Consider the following 13,829-nt stretch of genomic DNA (forward strand, 5'->3'; position numbering starts at 1 on the left):
AATAATTTGATAAATTTAATTAAATTAACAGAATTTAACTTGGCGCCACAATTGTTGATATCAAATCTTTTATACAGATGAAACATATACATTATTAGATTTAGTAAATTTTGTGATATTAAATTAACAGAATTTAACTTGGCGCCACAATTGTTGATATCAAATCTTTTATACAGATGATACATATATCATTAGATTTAATAAGAACATTAACAGAATTTAACTTGGCGCCACAATTGTTGATATCAAATCTTTTATACAGATGATACATATATCATTAGATTTAGTAAATTTTGTGATAGAATGATTTTCATGTAATAATTTTTGAAGGGGAATAAAGCCATTATAACTTGGGTTGGAATGTATCATATACAAAAAATTTCATCAAACAGCAAACGCAATTAGTCATCAGTTCCACGGCCGATTAAGTAATTGACGTTGGTGAAACCGGCCCAAATGGTGGTTTCCATTCGAGAAGCATGCACGCTTAGCGCTTTTTTTACCTTTTTTTTAAAAAGGTAAGTTTGCACACAATTAAAGTCCGAATTACATGGAATTTAATTATGTACACTTCAACTGCACTATAATACACATCAATTAAGATATCAGAATGAATTTCTATTTTGCCTTTTTTAAAAAAGATCGCTCTGTATGAACCCTCAGGTAACTTTCCTGATTACAAATATCGCAATTAAAACGCTATTTCAACCATTATTTCTGTCGCATAAAGAAGTTCGTCTCCAACTAAAGGTCTCTATAGGGTGTGTTCAGCAGAACGTGACAGTTTTGTAACCGTTTTATGATTGTATGCTGATACAGGACCATTTTTCTGGATCTAAAAGTATAATCCAATCAGCAAAGAAAACTTCCAACAATTATAAAATAAACATTCTGCTGAACACAGCCAATGGCTGATTAATGATTCTTTAATATGATTGATTCCTACACTTAGATCCAGCGAAGAGATAAAGGCAAGAACCATATTGAAATAATCATATTAAAGAATCATATTAAAGAATCACATATTAAAGAATCAGGCGCTAATTAGTTTTCTCTGCTGAACGCAGCCATAGACTCTCCAACTCTTAAACTCATTCTGCAATTGCGTAAATGTAATTGTAAGAATTAACCAATCACAATCGAATATGAGAATATGGATCAATTCATACAGCTACAATCACTTACAATTACGCGTATGCAATTGTAGACAAGGTTTTATACAACACCCCATGTGTTATATTACATTTATATTGTTGACAAAATGCGAAGTTACAACGTTGATGTTATGTTACTTTTCGTTTGTGTCGACTAAATTTTTTCTTGAATAATATGGATTTTCTGATTATAGTTATAAAAAGGCCTAGCGGAATAAGTATAATGAAAATGCCCCCACGACTTTTTGAGTTAACTTTTTTTCTAAGTGAATTTATATAAAAAAACGCTTACATATCAAATTTTAGATTCTATATGGAGACGTGACCAAGTTAAAGCAAAAAAACGATTTTGTTTTACAATTTTTCGATTTTAATTTAGTAAAAAATCAAATAAAATTCTGGAAAATTTCTGAAAAATCAATTACACCAAGATATCAAAGAGGATATTTTTTAACATTCTTTTTTGGTGCGAATTTCGATTTTAAAAAAATGAAAATAACTTTTAAACATTTTTTTACCCTAATTACGTTGATCTACCACCTTAAAAAAAATTGCACGTGAATCTTTGTTCAACTTCCTATAAAATATATTTTGTTCAGATTTTTTTCAAAAGGTGGGGCACATTAAAAAAATTAAATTTACATTTTCTCGTTAATTTTTTGAAAAAATGAGTGACACAAACAATTTTTATCATCTCTCTAATATTTTATTTATCTATAAAATTCCATATAAAATGAGAAGTTCATATGCAATTGTTTTTAAGGTGATAAATCAACATAGTCAGGATGAAAACAATGTTTAAAAGTTATTTTCATTTTATTAGAATTGAAATTCGCACCAAAAAGAAAAAAAAATATCCTCATTGATATCTAGGTGTAATTGACTTTTCAGAATTTTTTCAGAATTTTATTCGATATTTTACTAAATTAAAATCGGAAAATTGTAAAAAAATAGTTTTTTCGCTCTAACTTGATTACGTCTCCATATAGAAATCTAAAATTTGATATGTAAGCGTCTTTTTATATAAATTACTTTAGAAAAAAAGATCAAAAAGCCGTGGGGGCATTTTCACCATACTTATTCCGTTAGGCCCTTTTAATCGTTTTATATTTTTAAAATATCTTTATAATTTCTACATAAAGCTTCTGATGTATAATATACATATACATATGTATATAACATTTTCTTATTCGTACACAGTACACATAGAATATATATACAGGGTGTATATATATCCCGAAATTCTCGCATTCGGAGTACAGGACATGATACTTTATGCTAAAAGAAACAATTTTTTCCTTTTGCAAAATTGCGTCTGACAAGTAGTTTTTGCAGAAGAACAGGTTGAAGTTAATAAATAAGCGCAAAAATTATTTATCGGACGCAATTTTGCTAAAGGAAAAAGTTGTTTGTTTTAGCATAAAGTATCACCCCTGTAGTATCATGTTCTGTACTCCAAATGCGGGACATCCAGTATATTAAATTTAACCGTTCAAATATTGAGCAATTTATATAATAAAGAAAATTTAAAAGTAAAACTAAAACAACGTACCGAATGTATGGGAATCATTTTTATCATGCGTCAATACAATATCTAATGTCTGAGGACGGATTGGTTTTTCGGATTCTTGATCATTTCCTCTTGTATGAGTATCACTAATTTTAGATACAGTTTCCATCTTGGATATGTTCTCATTGTCATGTACGCTGGTCTCATGTACCACAAAAACATCTTTATTATTCTCAGTAATATCTTGACAGTATACTTTCTTTTCACGACCTTTGTTTTCTGATAAATTTAATAAAGTATCGCTGTTGTAATCTTGTGATAGAATGTCTCTGTTAGAACCTTGTTGTAATTTCTGTACCATATTATTACTACACAACTGTTCTCCAATATTTTCAAATTTCGATGAAATTTTCTCTTGAACAGCGATATATGTAGGTTGTAAGGTACTCTCTTGTATTGCTACATCTTGACCGATTATTTCAGTTACATGGTTATCTTTTGTCGTCTTATCTAGCTCATTACTTTTTGTATATTTTAGTTGATTATTTTTTAAATCAAATTTTACTGTATTATTACATTTTACGTCGACTATATTTTCATTACATATATTCGTGTTATAATCAATTATAGGAAATTTTTTCGTCTTGTGAAATTCCTCCTGTGATATTTTTGGAAGTTCGCCTATCATAATTTTCTCGAATATCGGCGCTTCATTAACATCTTCGTTATCTCGTTGACAATGACTGACATTCTTTTCTCTATCTCTTCTCAATTCATATGATTGTGACAACCAGGTATTATCCGAAAGTGATATATTGTCCGTCTTAGATCTTTCTTCTTTCTCTAACTCTAATAAATACTGATTTAATTCTTCTTCAGAAAAGTCGTCGCTGATATCAATTGTACGTACCATACGTACATTAGAGAAGATATCACTTTTAGTTGTTTCTATATCATTATCTTGAATTTCGCTGCTTGTTATATTTTTATCCAACTTTTTAGTCTCCACTATGCTTTCTTTATTTTCAACAAATGTATATTTGTCGATGGAATTTCGCCTATCCAAGTCTAACTGCTTTCGTTTGCTAATAATACTATCAGAATTTTCTTTAAATGTATCATTAGCTATGACCTTTTTATCTACATCACCTTTGTTACTAGACAATTCCGCATCATTATGATTCGAGATGGCCGTGTTTGGTACAGAAATTATAGAATTATTTTCTTCAGACTGTATTGAAATAGGATGATGAAACATAATATTATCCTGTTTGTTATTAATTTCAACTTTGACGAACTTACTTAATTCCACCGGTAAAATATTTTTATGGTCCAAAATATTTTTGTCAATTACATTAATTATTCCTTTCTCCGTTGAAACTGAAGAAAGTTCATTAATGGCTACATCTCTGTTCGATTTAAAATCTTTCTCCACTACGTCATCTGTCGATCTTTCAAGTAAATCGTCTTTGTCTAATATAGGCTCAACATAATTTAAACTTCCAGTAGGAGCATTAATATATTCGTTCAAACTATTAAACACATTGCTGATGCTAGGCTTGAAATTTGGTTGATTTAATTTTTTGTCATATCTATCACCATCTTTCGAATCACTACTTGCATTTTGTTGTTCCTGCATTAAGTTTTGTGATGTATTATACATCGTTGAAGATACTTCATCAAAATCAGTATAAGTATGAACACATGATTTCTGTCCAATTGAAGTATCATTGATACGATCATGTGTATAGAAATTATTTACGGATTCTCTACTCTCCGATATAAACACTATTTCCTTTTCAGTTAATGAATATTTGGAGTCAATGTCTGTTGGTTGAGTATCTCTACAGTCTTCAAGAGACGGTACTACATCAGTTGTTACGCCTTTCTCAGAATTAAAGTTACATATTTTCGGAACCACAGATTCATTAGTATGCTTCTCCACAGCTAAAGCTTTGATCGTAGAAGTTGCGACTGACGCTATTTGCTCTGCGCAATCTGAAAAAATAATCGTATAAAATTTTATATTATTAATTAAAATTTTTATTCAAAACAGTTTATCTGCAATATACACTACGCACAACAATTAGGGGATTACTTTGAAACCTGCAAATTTTTCTGGATATTTTAAAGGGAGAAACCTCGACTTTAAAACAGTTGGAATGACATTATTCGCCCTCGAAGGATTTTTTCGCGATAATCAGAAGCGGGTCATGTTAATTCTAAAAATTTCACTGTATAGATGAGGGCCCTTACGTCCCTACTATAATTGGCCAATTATATGTTACTGTTTACGTTTTAATACTTAATTTTTTTCTGTGCCATGGCAATAGGTCTGTTCTTTTTAGCTGAACTTTTGCACTAGTTCATCTTTCTTCCTTTTCTCTCCAGGAGGAAAGAAGAGAAAGAAAGATGAACTGGTGCAAAAGTTCAGCCAAAAAGAACAGGCCTCATGACACATAGAAAAACTTCAGACGTAAAATTTAAACAGTAATCGAATTGGCCATCATAGTAGAGACCATAAGACCACTCTTACTAATGTAAGCAATAACAAATCCAACATATTGACTTCCTTACTACTTACGTCTCTTACTCTTAAGTTTTATTATGTACTATAGGGACCCGAACACATTTTCCATAATAGTAATTGTAAGACGTACCGTAAGAATTAGCTAATCAGTCAAGAACTTTTTTTTAAAAACTTTCAGCTCTGATTGACCAACTCGTACGGTACGTCTTACTAGTAGCCCGGATCTACAATAAGTTTTTAAGGCTGCCCCAGACAAAATTTCTGTAACAGTAACCATAAATCCAGATCTACAATAGGTGTTTTAAACCTTAAGCCATAAGAAATGGACGAATCATAGTCGATTGTTCGCCTCGAATTCGATTATAATTGGTCAATTTCTTACGGCTTAAAGCTTAAGACACCTATTGTAGATCTGGACTTACGGAAAATATATGCGGGCCCTCTATAGCCCTTACATGACCTCTGTGAAGCTAGCCCCACTTTTTCAAAATTAAAAAAAAATAAGCAGAGTTCTGATTATCCCCCAAAAAGTTCTACTGTTCTCTATCAAATTTAGAAAAAGTTTCGTCAATTAAAGAAGTGAAAACACCACTTGAAATATCGGGGGGGGGGAGGGGAAGAGGCAACTTCCCGATTCCGAAACTTTGAATGGCTATACCTTTTTTATCTTTTATCTTAGCGTTTCGATCCATATAGTAGAGTTGACACAGAAAAATCCAGTTTACAAAAATCCAAGTACAAATTACAAAAATCCAGATGCATGTCAAATTTCATTGTTTTATTTAATATTAATATATTTTCGCATTTTTAAACAAAAACTCGATAAAAGTAATATATTTTTCACTCAATTATCAATTTATTAAACTCATAATACATATATAAGTTATATAAGTTACATAATATATTGTATATAATATAACTGAATAATTATATCAGTCTACGAAAAAAATATAGATAATATTACGCTTAATAATTGCAATAGTATTGTAAGGTAGACTATCACCAGCCTGATTTAAGAACCAACATAAATGATATTAACAAAATCCTGGTCCTAAATCCTGGTAGTATCTGTTAGATGACTTTTTAAGGTTACGTTTTTGTCGAACAGACACTACGCTTTTAAAACAATAGATGGCTGTACTAGAGTCATAGAACTCTAAACTCACAAACTACAAAAACCTACAAAAACCCCAAAAATTTGGGTTTTTCTGAAAAAATTAGATTTTTGCCAACCCTGTCATATAGGATAATCAATAGAACTCTTTGGGTAGCTACCAGAACTCTAAAAAAATACCAATTTCCGATATACAAAAATAGATAAAAAAATTTTTTTTTTATTTTTATTAGAAATCAAAGTTTTGATAGCTCCTCTCCTCCCCCCTCCCAAAGAGTTCTAATAATTATCCTTAATGATCAAAAAATAGCTGCGACCGCAAAACAAAGTTCTAGTGACTAAAAGCCATGGCACATAAGGCTAGGCACATAAGAGCCTTAAGTCAAAAAGTCGAAAGAGATTAAGTGGCAATAATTTCTGTTTTTTTTAACTGTTTTTGCATAGCCTTTACCCCGGATCTACAATAGGGTTTTAAGCCTTAAGCCATAAGAAATGGACAAATCATAGTCGATTATTCTCCTCGAATTCGATTGTAATTGGTCAATTTCTTACGACTTAAAACTTAAAACACCTATTGTAGATCCGGACTTAGACTTTAACCATTAGATTTAAGCGAATTGAGCAAAACCCAATTCTTATGGCCTAAAAGCATAAGTTCTGTGGCCGATATATCATCATTTACAACTTAAAACTACGATTTATAGCCTCTTAAAGCAAAGTTGTGGACCTAGCCTAAAGCAAGGTTGTGGACCTAGCCCAAAAAACTTAAGATGTAAGACTTAAGCAGCAAATGAATTAACCAATCACAAGACCGTAAAACCATAACGTAAGTAATAGCGAATCCATAATGATTTCCTTACCTCGGATCCTACAATAGGATTTTAAGCCTTAAGTCATAAGAAATGGGCGAATCACAGTCGATTATTCTCCTCGGATTTGATTGTAATTGGTCAATTTCTTATGGCTTAAGGCTTAAAACACCTATTGTAGATCAGGATTTACTGCTTAAATCTTATGTCTTAAGTTTATATATGTGCCAAGACTTTAGTTTAAAGTAAAAGAATTTAGAACACTAAAGTCTCCGAAAACGGAGACTTCAGAGTTCTAAAGCTCTTCAGTTATCGATTTCAGCGCACAGGTTCTTAATAATCCTTAGAATTCTTCGGGGCTACAACTCGTATCAGAATATCGGATTTCCGAAAAAAAAATGTTCGATCTGTGTAGATTTAGAAAAATTCGAAAACTATTTAGCTAAAAATATGACAAAATTTGAGAATTTTTTTTTTAAGAAACTAGCAATTCAATTCATGTAAAATTTATACCATGTTTTTATTCATGTTTGAACAACTTACAGTTTTTTTTTTTATTACATTCAATTGATAAATGTAAAAGTTATTAATAATCGAATATCACGTCGCGTAAAAATTCGTCGTCCACTGGTGTGCACGATATTAATCTTCCAGATAATCTGAAATAGAAAGATCAAACAACGATTTACTTTATACATATATAGTTTCAGTTTGATGAACAAAAATTAAAAAAAAAAAGAATTATTGCGGAAATGGTGAATTTTCAAATCAGCACTATGATCAGCACTAAAGATCATGGTGCTGATTTGAAAATTCACCATTTCCGCAATAATTCTTTTTTTTTTTTAATTTTTGTTCATCAAACTGAAACTATATATGTATAAAGTAAATCGTTGTTTGATCTTTCTATTTCAGATTATCTGGAAGATTAATATCGTGCACACCAGTGGACGACGAATTTTCACGCGACGTGATATTCGATTATTAATAACTTTTACATTTATCAATTGAATGTAATAAAAAAAAAACTGTAAGTTGTTCAAACATGAATAAAAACATGGTATAAATTTTACATGAATTGAATTGCTAGTTTCTTAAAAAAAAAATTCCCAAATTTTGTCATGTTTTTAGCTAAAATAATAGGATTCCCCGCTTAATTCTGGTAGCCCCTTTCCCCCTCCAAAAGTTCCAACGATTATCCTATACGGATCGAAACGCTAAAATAAAAGAATTAGAATTAAAATAAAGAAGTTATTATAGTCCTTTAAAGATTCGGAATCGTGAAGTTGGCTCCCTTGATACTTTAAATATTGTTTCACTTTAATAGACGGAATCCTTTCTAAAGCTGATAGAGAACTTTAGAACTCTTCTCTCTAGAGGACAATCAGAACTCTGCTTATTTTTTTCAAATTTTGAAAAAGTGACCTTACATGTTGATTCCCTTACTACCTAAGTTTTATGTCTTGAGTTTTTCTATGTGGCAAGGTCTTTATTGTAGAAAGCCGATAATACTAAAAGTAGCCAGGTGACTACGAGTGACAATGTATGCTTGCAAAGAAAAATTTCTGCTTCATCTTTATGTACGTATACTAATAAACCTTATTCGCGCTTGTGTATTGCGTACATTTTATTTGATTTGTTTTATTTCATACGTTCTTAAAGATTAATATATACTTTTTAATGTATTATAGCGTTTTCCACTGAGAAAACTCAGCACTAGCTGAGTGCTGGTACAGCACCAGCATCATGCTAGGTTTCAATGAAATCTACACTAGTGCAGTAATATTGCAGATTTAGTGTGGTTCAGTGGAACACACATATCACTCAATTATTCATTTTATAATAATATTCTGATTTATTTATTACTTACATTCTGATTTATTTATTTCTTACAAAAATCTTTTTTATTAACTTTTCTTAAATTTTAAAATTTAAAAAAAAAACTCAAAATGTGTATATTATTGCATAGAATTACTACATACACTGAAACTGAAAACAATATTATTGTTTATGAAATTAATTGGAATAATATAATATATTTAATATCCCAAATAGAACAACAACATTTATAAAATGTTTAGGAATGGTTATTTTTGTTTAAAACCGCTTAAAGTTATTTTAAAAACGTTTTTTAAGAACCGATTAAATAACTATGTTGAACAAATGTTTTAAAATCGTTGTTTTTTAAGATAAAATATAAATGAAAAGAATAAATGAATGGTGAAGGATCGCATTGAAATTATATATCATTTTAATGAAATGAAGACATATTTGTCAAGTTAGAATGCCTGGCTGTGTAGCAGATTATTACACAAACTCATTTCCGGTTTTACCTCATTCACGCTCTGTCCGTACTAGCTCTTACTTAAGGTAGGGAAGACTTAGTTTGCGAGAAAAAAAATCGTAAAGGTAGTCATTTTTCAAATTTTGACTATAAATCAAATTTTCTTATCTTGAAAACTACTGCTTTTGAAAAAAAAAAGTCTAAGAGACAACAAATGTTCATTGTGATCTAATTAAACTTATGTAATTTTTTCGGAACTTTTATTCGAAGTTTAGATTTTTTTAAAAAATTGTTTATAACTTTTCAACGACCACTTAAAAAAATAAAGTGTATATAGATATTTTTTCGCAGAATAATATAAGAAATCGAATTCATTTTCAGTCTGTAGAACGTTCAGTCAGACGATTGGTCGGTTAATGCATTTTCTAAGCGACTTTTTAGGGGTAAAACCGCTCGCCTAATAATTTCGTATGAATGTCTTTCGGCTTAAAAAAGGAAATCTAAGTATTATTAGTTAAAAAAAAGTGTTTGTTAGTATACAACACGTTATTTTGTGTAACAATGGTAATATGTTATTATATAATAAAACAATCAAAATCAGATGCAGGAATGGGGTACATTGGCTCATAAAAATTTTTTTCCATCTTTTACACTTCCGACGGTATTCGGCTCAAAATAGAAATATTTTTCAAAGAGGTATTTCACCCCTTAAACATGAGTTAACGCACGTATAAAAAAATACGTGTCTCTTAGATGTTCGTGTTTAACAACATACTTCATGGAGAATCAAATCGGTTCCGGACAGTTGTGAAACTTCCCTTGTTAGATACGGATCGCGCAATCCATTACCATTCTCTGTCTTTGAGCTCGATTTACGCCGAAGTTACAACATCGATGTTAGGAAATTGGCCAATCAGTCGTTCTTCAAAGGAATAGCTATGATTGGCAGTTGTATGATTGGCAGTTGTATGATTGACAGTAGTATGATTGACAGTTTCATAACATCGATGTTATAACTTAGGCGTAAATCGAGTCGTGTAAACATTGACTGCGTTCAGCAGAAAAAAATAATCAGTTAGCACTTAGAGATTCTTTAATATGATTGATTCTTACCTTTAATTCTTCACTGGATCTAACAAGGGAACAACGCGAGGTATTTTTCTTCGATTGCTCTGAATTTTTGCCAATAGGTTGGGCATCGAAAAAAAATCGTCACGTATTTTGCCATTTGCTCAGACACTCAATAGTTTAAGAGATATTAAGTTATGAAACTGGTCGGACACTCTGAGGCCCAATTCCACAACTCAGGGTTAACTCTTAACCGCGAGGTTCAACTTATTCATTGTCTCTTTCCAATTCTAGAATTGGAAAGAGATAAGAAACAAGTTGGACCTCGATTAAGAGTTAACTGTGAGTTGTGGAACTGGGCCTTAAAACTCTAGATCGCTGGTTCAAATCTAAGTAGTGACATTTTTTTACTTTTTTACATTTTTTAAAACTTTACCTGTAGAAAAAATACGTCTTTCACGTCATTTTTAATCAGAAAAACAAAAAATAATTTTAAAGGATTTTTCATCCAAAAACAATTTATATATTAATTCGATTAATGTCACTTTTTTCTAAATGTTTCTAAATTTTTCTAAAATGTTTATAAGTATTTTTAAATTTTCTAAATGCTTTTAGAAATTATTTATAAATTGTAAAACATACTAACATTTAAAAAAAATATCACTACTGACATTTAAACCGGCGATCTAGAGTTTTAAGAGTGTAATCCGACCAATTTTATATCTTAAACTATTGAGTGTCTGTGCAAATGGCAAAATATGTGTCAATTTGTTTTTGATACCCAATTTACTAGCAAAAATTCAGAGCAATCGAGGAAAAACACCTCGCGTCATTCCTTTGTAAGTGTAGGAACCAATTATATTTAAGAATCACTAAGCGCTAACTGATTAGTTTTCTTTGCTGAACGCAGCCATAGTCAATTTTAACTTGCACTGGTCTTTAAAGACGGTAGAGAAAAAGTTGGACTCAGTGCAACTTTTTTGCATCAATTTTGTCGGTGAAACATTAAACACTGAAAATAGTGAAAATACATGAACTAATTTTAATTAACATTCCATTTAACAATGGAATAATATAATTGCACTCGAATGAGCGCTAGTGTTGCACTAGCTCTCTCAGTGGAAAACGCTATTAAGCCCCACACAATACGAGGGAATAGCGATAGAAATTATCTATCAGAAACTGTATATTTTGGTATATCCGATTTCTGATAGGTTGAAATCGTGGGTAAATGTTCAGAAAAGAGGCGCCATCCCCAATGACCTTGACCTTGACATATGTTGTCAAGGTCATGACCCAGGAAATCTATTTTAAAGCAGAGATTTTTTTGTTTCATATGGTTAAAACGAGACATCAGTTTTCAAACTTTTTTTGTTAATAACTTTTTAACGAACAGCGATCGTCGTCCGAACACCTAAAACCTGTCGGAGGGTCACTCAGAGCCATGACCTTGACAACATATATCAAGGTCAAGGTCATTGGGGATGGTACCACTTTTCTGAACATTTACCAAATCGTGTTATTTCTATCGCTACTGCTATTCCCTCGCATGTGTCTGGGGCTTTATTTTTCAATGTCAAAGGCTGCGATCAAAAGCATTGTTCGTTTTGTTTCTCGGGAGCTGCTCAGGGTCGCTCCGAATAAACCCAGTATACTTGAAACGTAGGATTCACACTACATATGACGAATGTCGTACGTAGTGTGAATCCTACGTTTCAAGTATACTGGGTTTATTCGGAGCGACCCCGAGCAACTCCCGAGAGACAAAATGAACAATGCTAAAGTCTCACTATAAATGCTTCAAAGCATTTGGTTGACCAATTAGAAGAGATAATTTTACGAATTGATCACAGTCAAAAAACGCTTTAGAGCATTTATAATATTACATTGACCGTACCCGAAAACATCTTTAGTTTTATAATTTATTTTTGCAATTGGAAAGTCACCATATTAGATCTGTCATTTTCAATTTTAAATTTTTGTATCAAATTTGAATATAATGCAAACCCAAAAACCTCTTACAATAAGTCTTTGAAAGATTTGTCAACTGTTAAATATTGATATTATCATTATAGAAAATCATTATAATGAAACAGTGTTATATTCTGAGACATGGAATAGAATGAATTATAATAAATCTTACATAAAAGCTACATGATTTAAAAAATAGACCTTCTTATCCCCTCTAAAGATTAAACTTCAAGTTTCTAGTATATAATTTCTCATTTTAAAAAATAGAGGAAAAGTATATTTTTTATTGAAATACAAATTCTATTTAAACACAGAAAAACATAGAAAATAGTATATTTTAAAGTATAAACTTGAAAATTTCAAATATACAAAGGATTCTCCAACAACTTATTTAAATTGATTTTCTTCGAAAATGTATACCTTCGTTGAATTCGAAGTCATTAAGGACTTTGTCTAAGTCGATCATAAATTTCTCCATGATACCACAATGTGTTTCCAACTCGTGTTTTCACTAAATAAATTTATCAACTCTATCCAATTTTCATTAGTCGTATATATAATTCCATTAACATTAATTGATATCGATAACCTCCATGATTGAAATGTGGCTTTCAATGTATAACCAGTATAATGTAATTGGTACGATTCACGTTTCAACAATTAACGCATGTTCCTGGAACATCTGCTTTAACTTGCTTCCTAAACAAGAGAAACAGTTTACACCAATATTCTGCATCAGATGTAATGTACGCGTAACTCAGACCCGCTCCGTTCAACAATCGTCGAATTCGATTGAGACATGACACTTATGTCTTGAAAAAAATTAAGCACTCGCGATATTGAAATTAATCGGAATCACTTTGACTTCGTTTTTAAAATGACTTACAAAACGATATAACATTATATCGCGCGTATTACATATATACGCAAGTAACATGTACTACATATATTCTATCATATGACGAACTAGGACCTAAAGGTAAATTTTCACGAGCTGCTCAAACCGGCTGTTTCAGCGATAAAAAGGATCGCGTGATTAAAATGGACGCTTGATATTCGTCGATGGCTGCGTTCAGCAGACTCAACAGTTTTGCAACCGTTTTATGATTGTCCAGCAGAACGTTTGTTTTGCAACTGTTGGAAGTTTCCTTCGCGCTGATTGGATCATACTTTTAGATCTAGAAGAATGGTCCTATCTCAGCAGACAATCATAAAACGGTTGCAAAACTGTTGAGTCTGCTGAACGCAGCTAATTTGAACTACGTGATCCTTTTTCGTTGAAACAGCCGGTTTGAGCAACTCGTGAAAATTTACCTTTACATAAAATTGCTGGACCAATGAGCATCTTATGTAAATCAATATGGCGACATTATGCTGGATGCTCATTGG

At 31.3% G+C, this 13,829-nt stretch overlaps 1 protein-coding gene across 1 annotated transcript in view; it reads right to left on the minus strand.

The window, feature by feature from the left end:
* LOC108727190 (zinc finger FYVE domain-containing protein 9-like) overlaps positions 1-13,376 on the minus strand; it is a 56,424-nt gene extending 43,048 nt beyond the window's left edge. Inside the window, exons 1-2 of the mRNA XM_018455188.1 lie at positions 12,861-13,376; positions 2,707-4,662 (exon numbers count right to left, since the gene is read on the minus strand). Of these exons, the coding sequence (XP_018310690.1) occupies positions 2,707-4,662; positions 12,861-12,918 (2,014 nt within the window). The 5' untranslated portion in view covers positions 12,919-13,376. The remainder of the gene's footprint in view (positions 1-2,706; positions 4,663-12,860) is intronic.
* Positions 13,377-13,829: the final 453 nt, after the last annotated feature.

Source organism: Mycetomoellerius zeteki, unplaced genomic scaffold (assembly GCF_001594055.1).
Source record: "Mycetomoellerius zeteki isolate Tzet28-1 unplaced genomic scaffold, Tzet1.0 scaffold113, whole genome shotgun sequence".
NCBI classification, from domain to species: Eukaryota; Metazoa; Arthropoda; class Insecta; order Hymenoptera; family Formicidae; genus Mycetomoellerius; species Mycetomoellerius zeteki.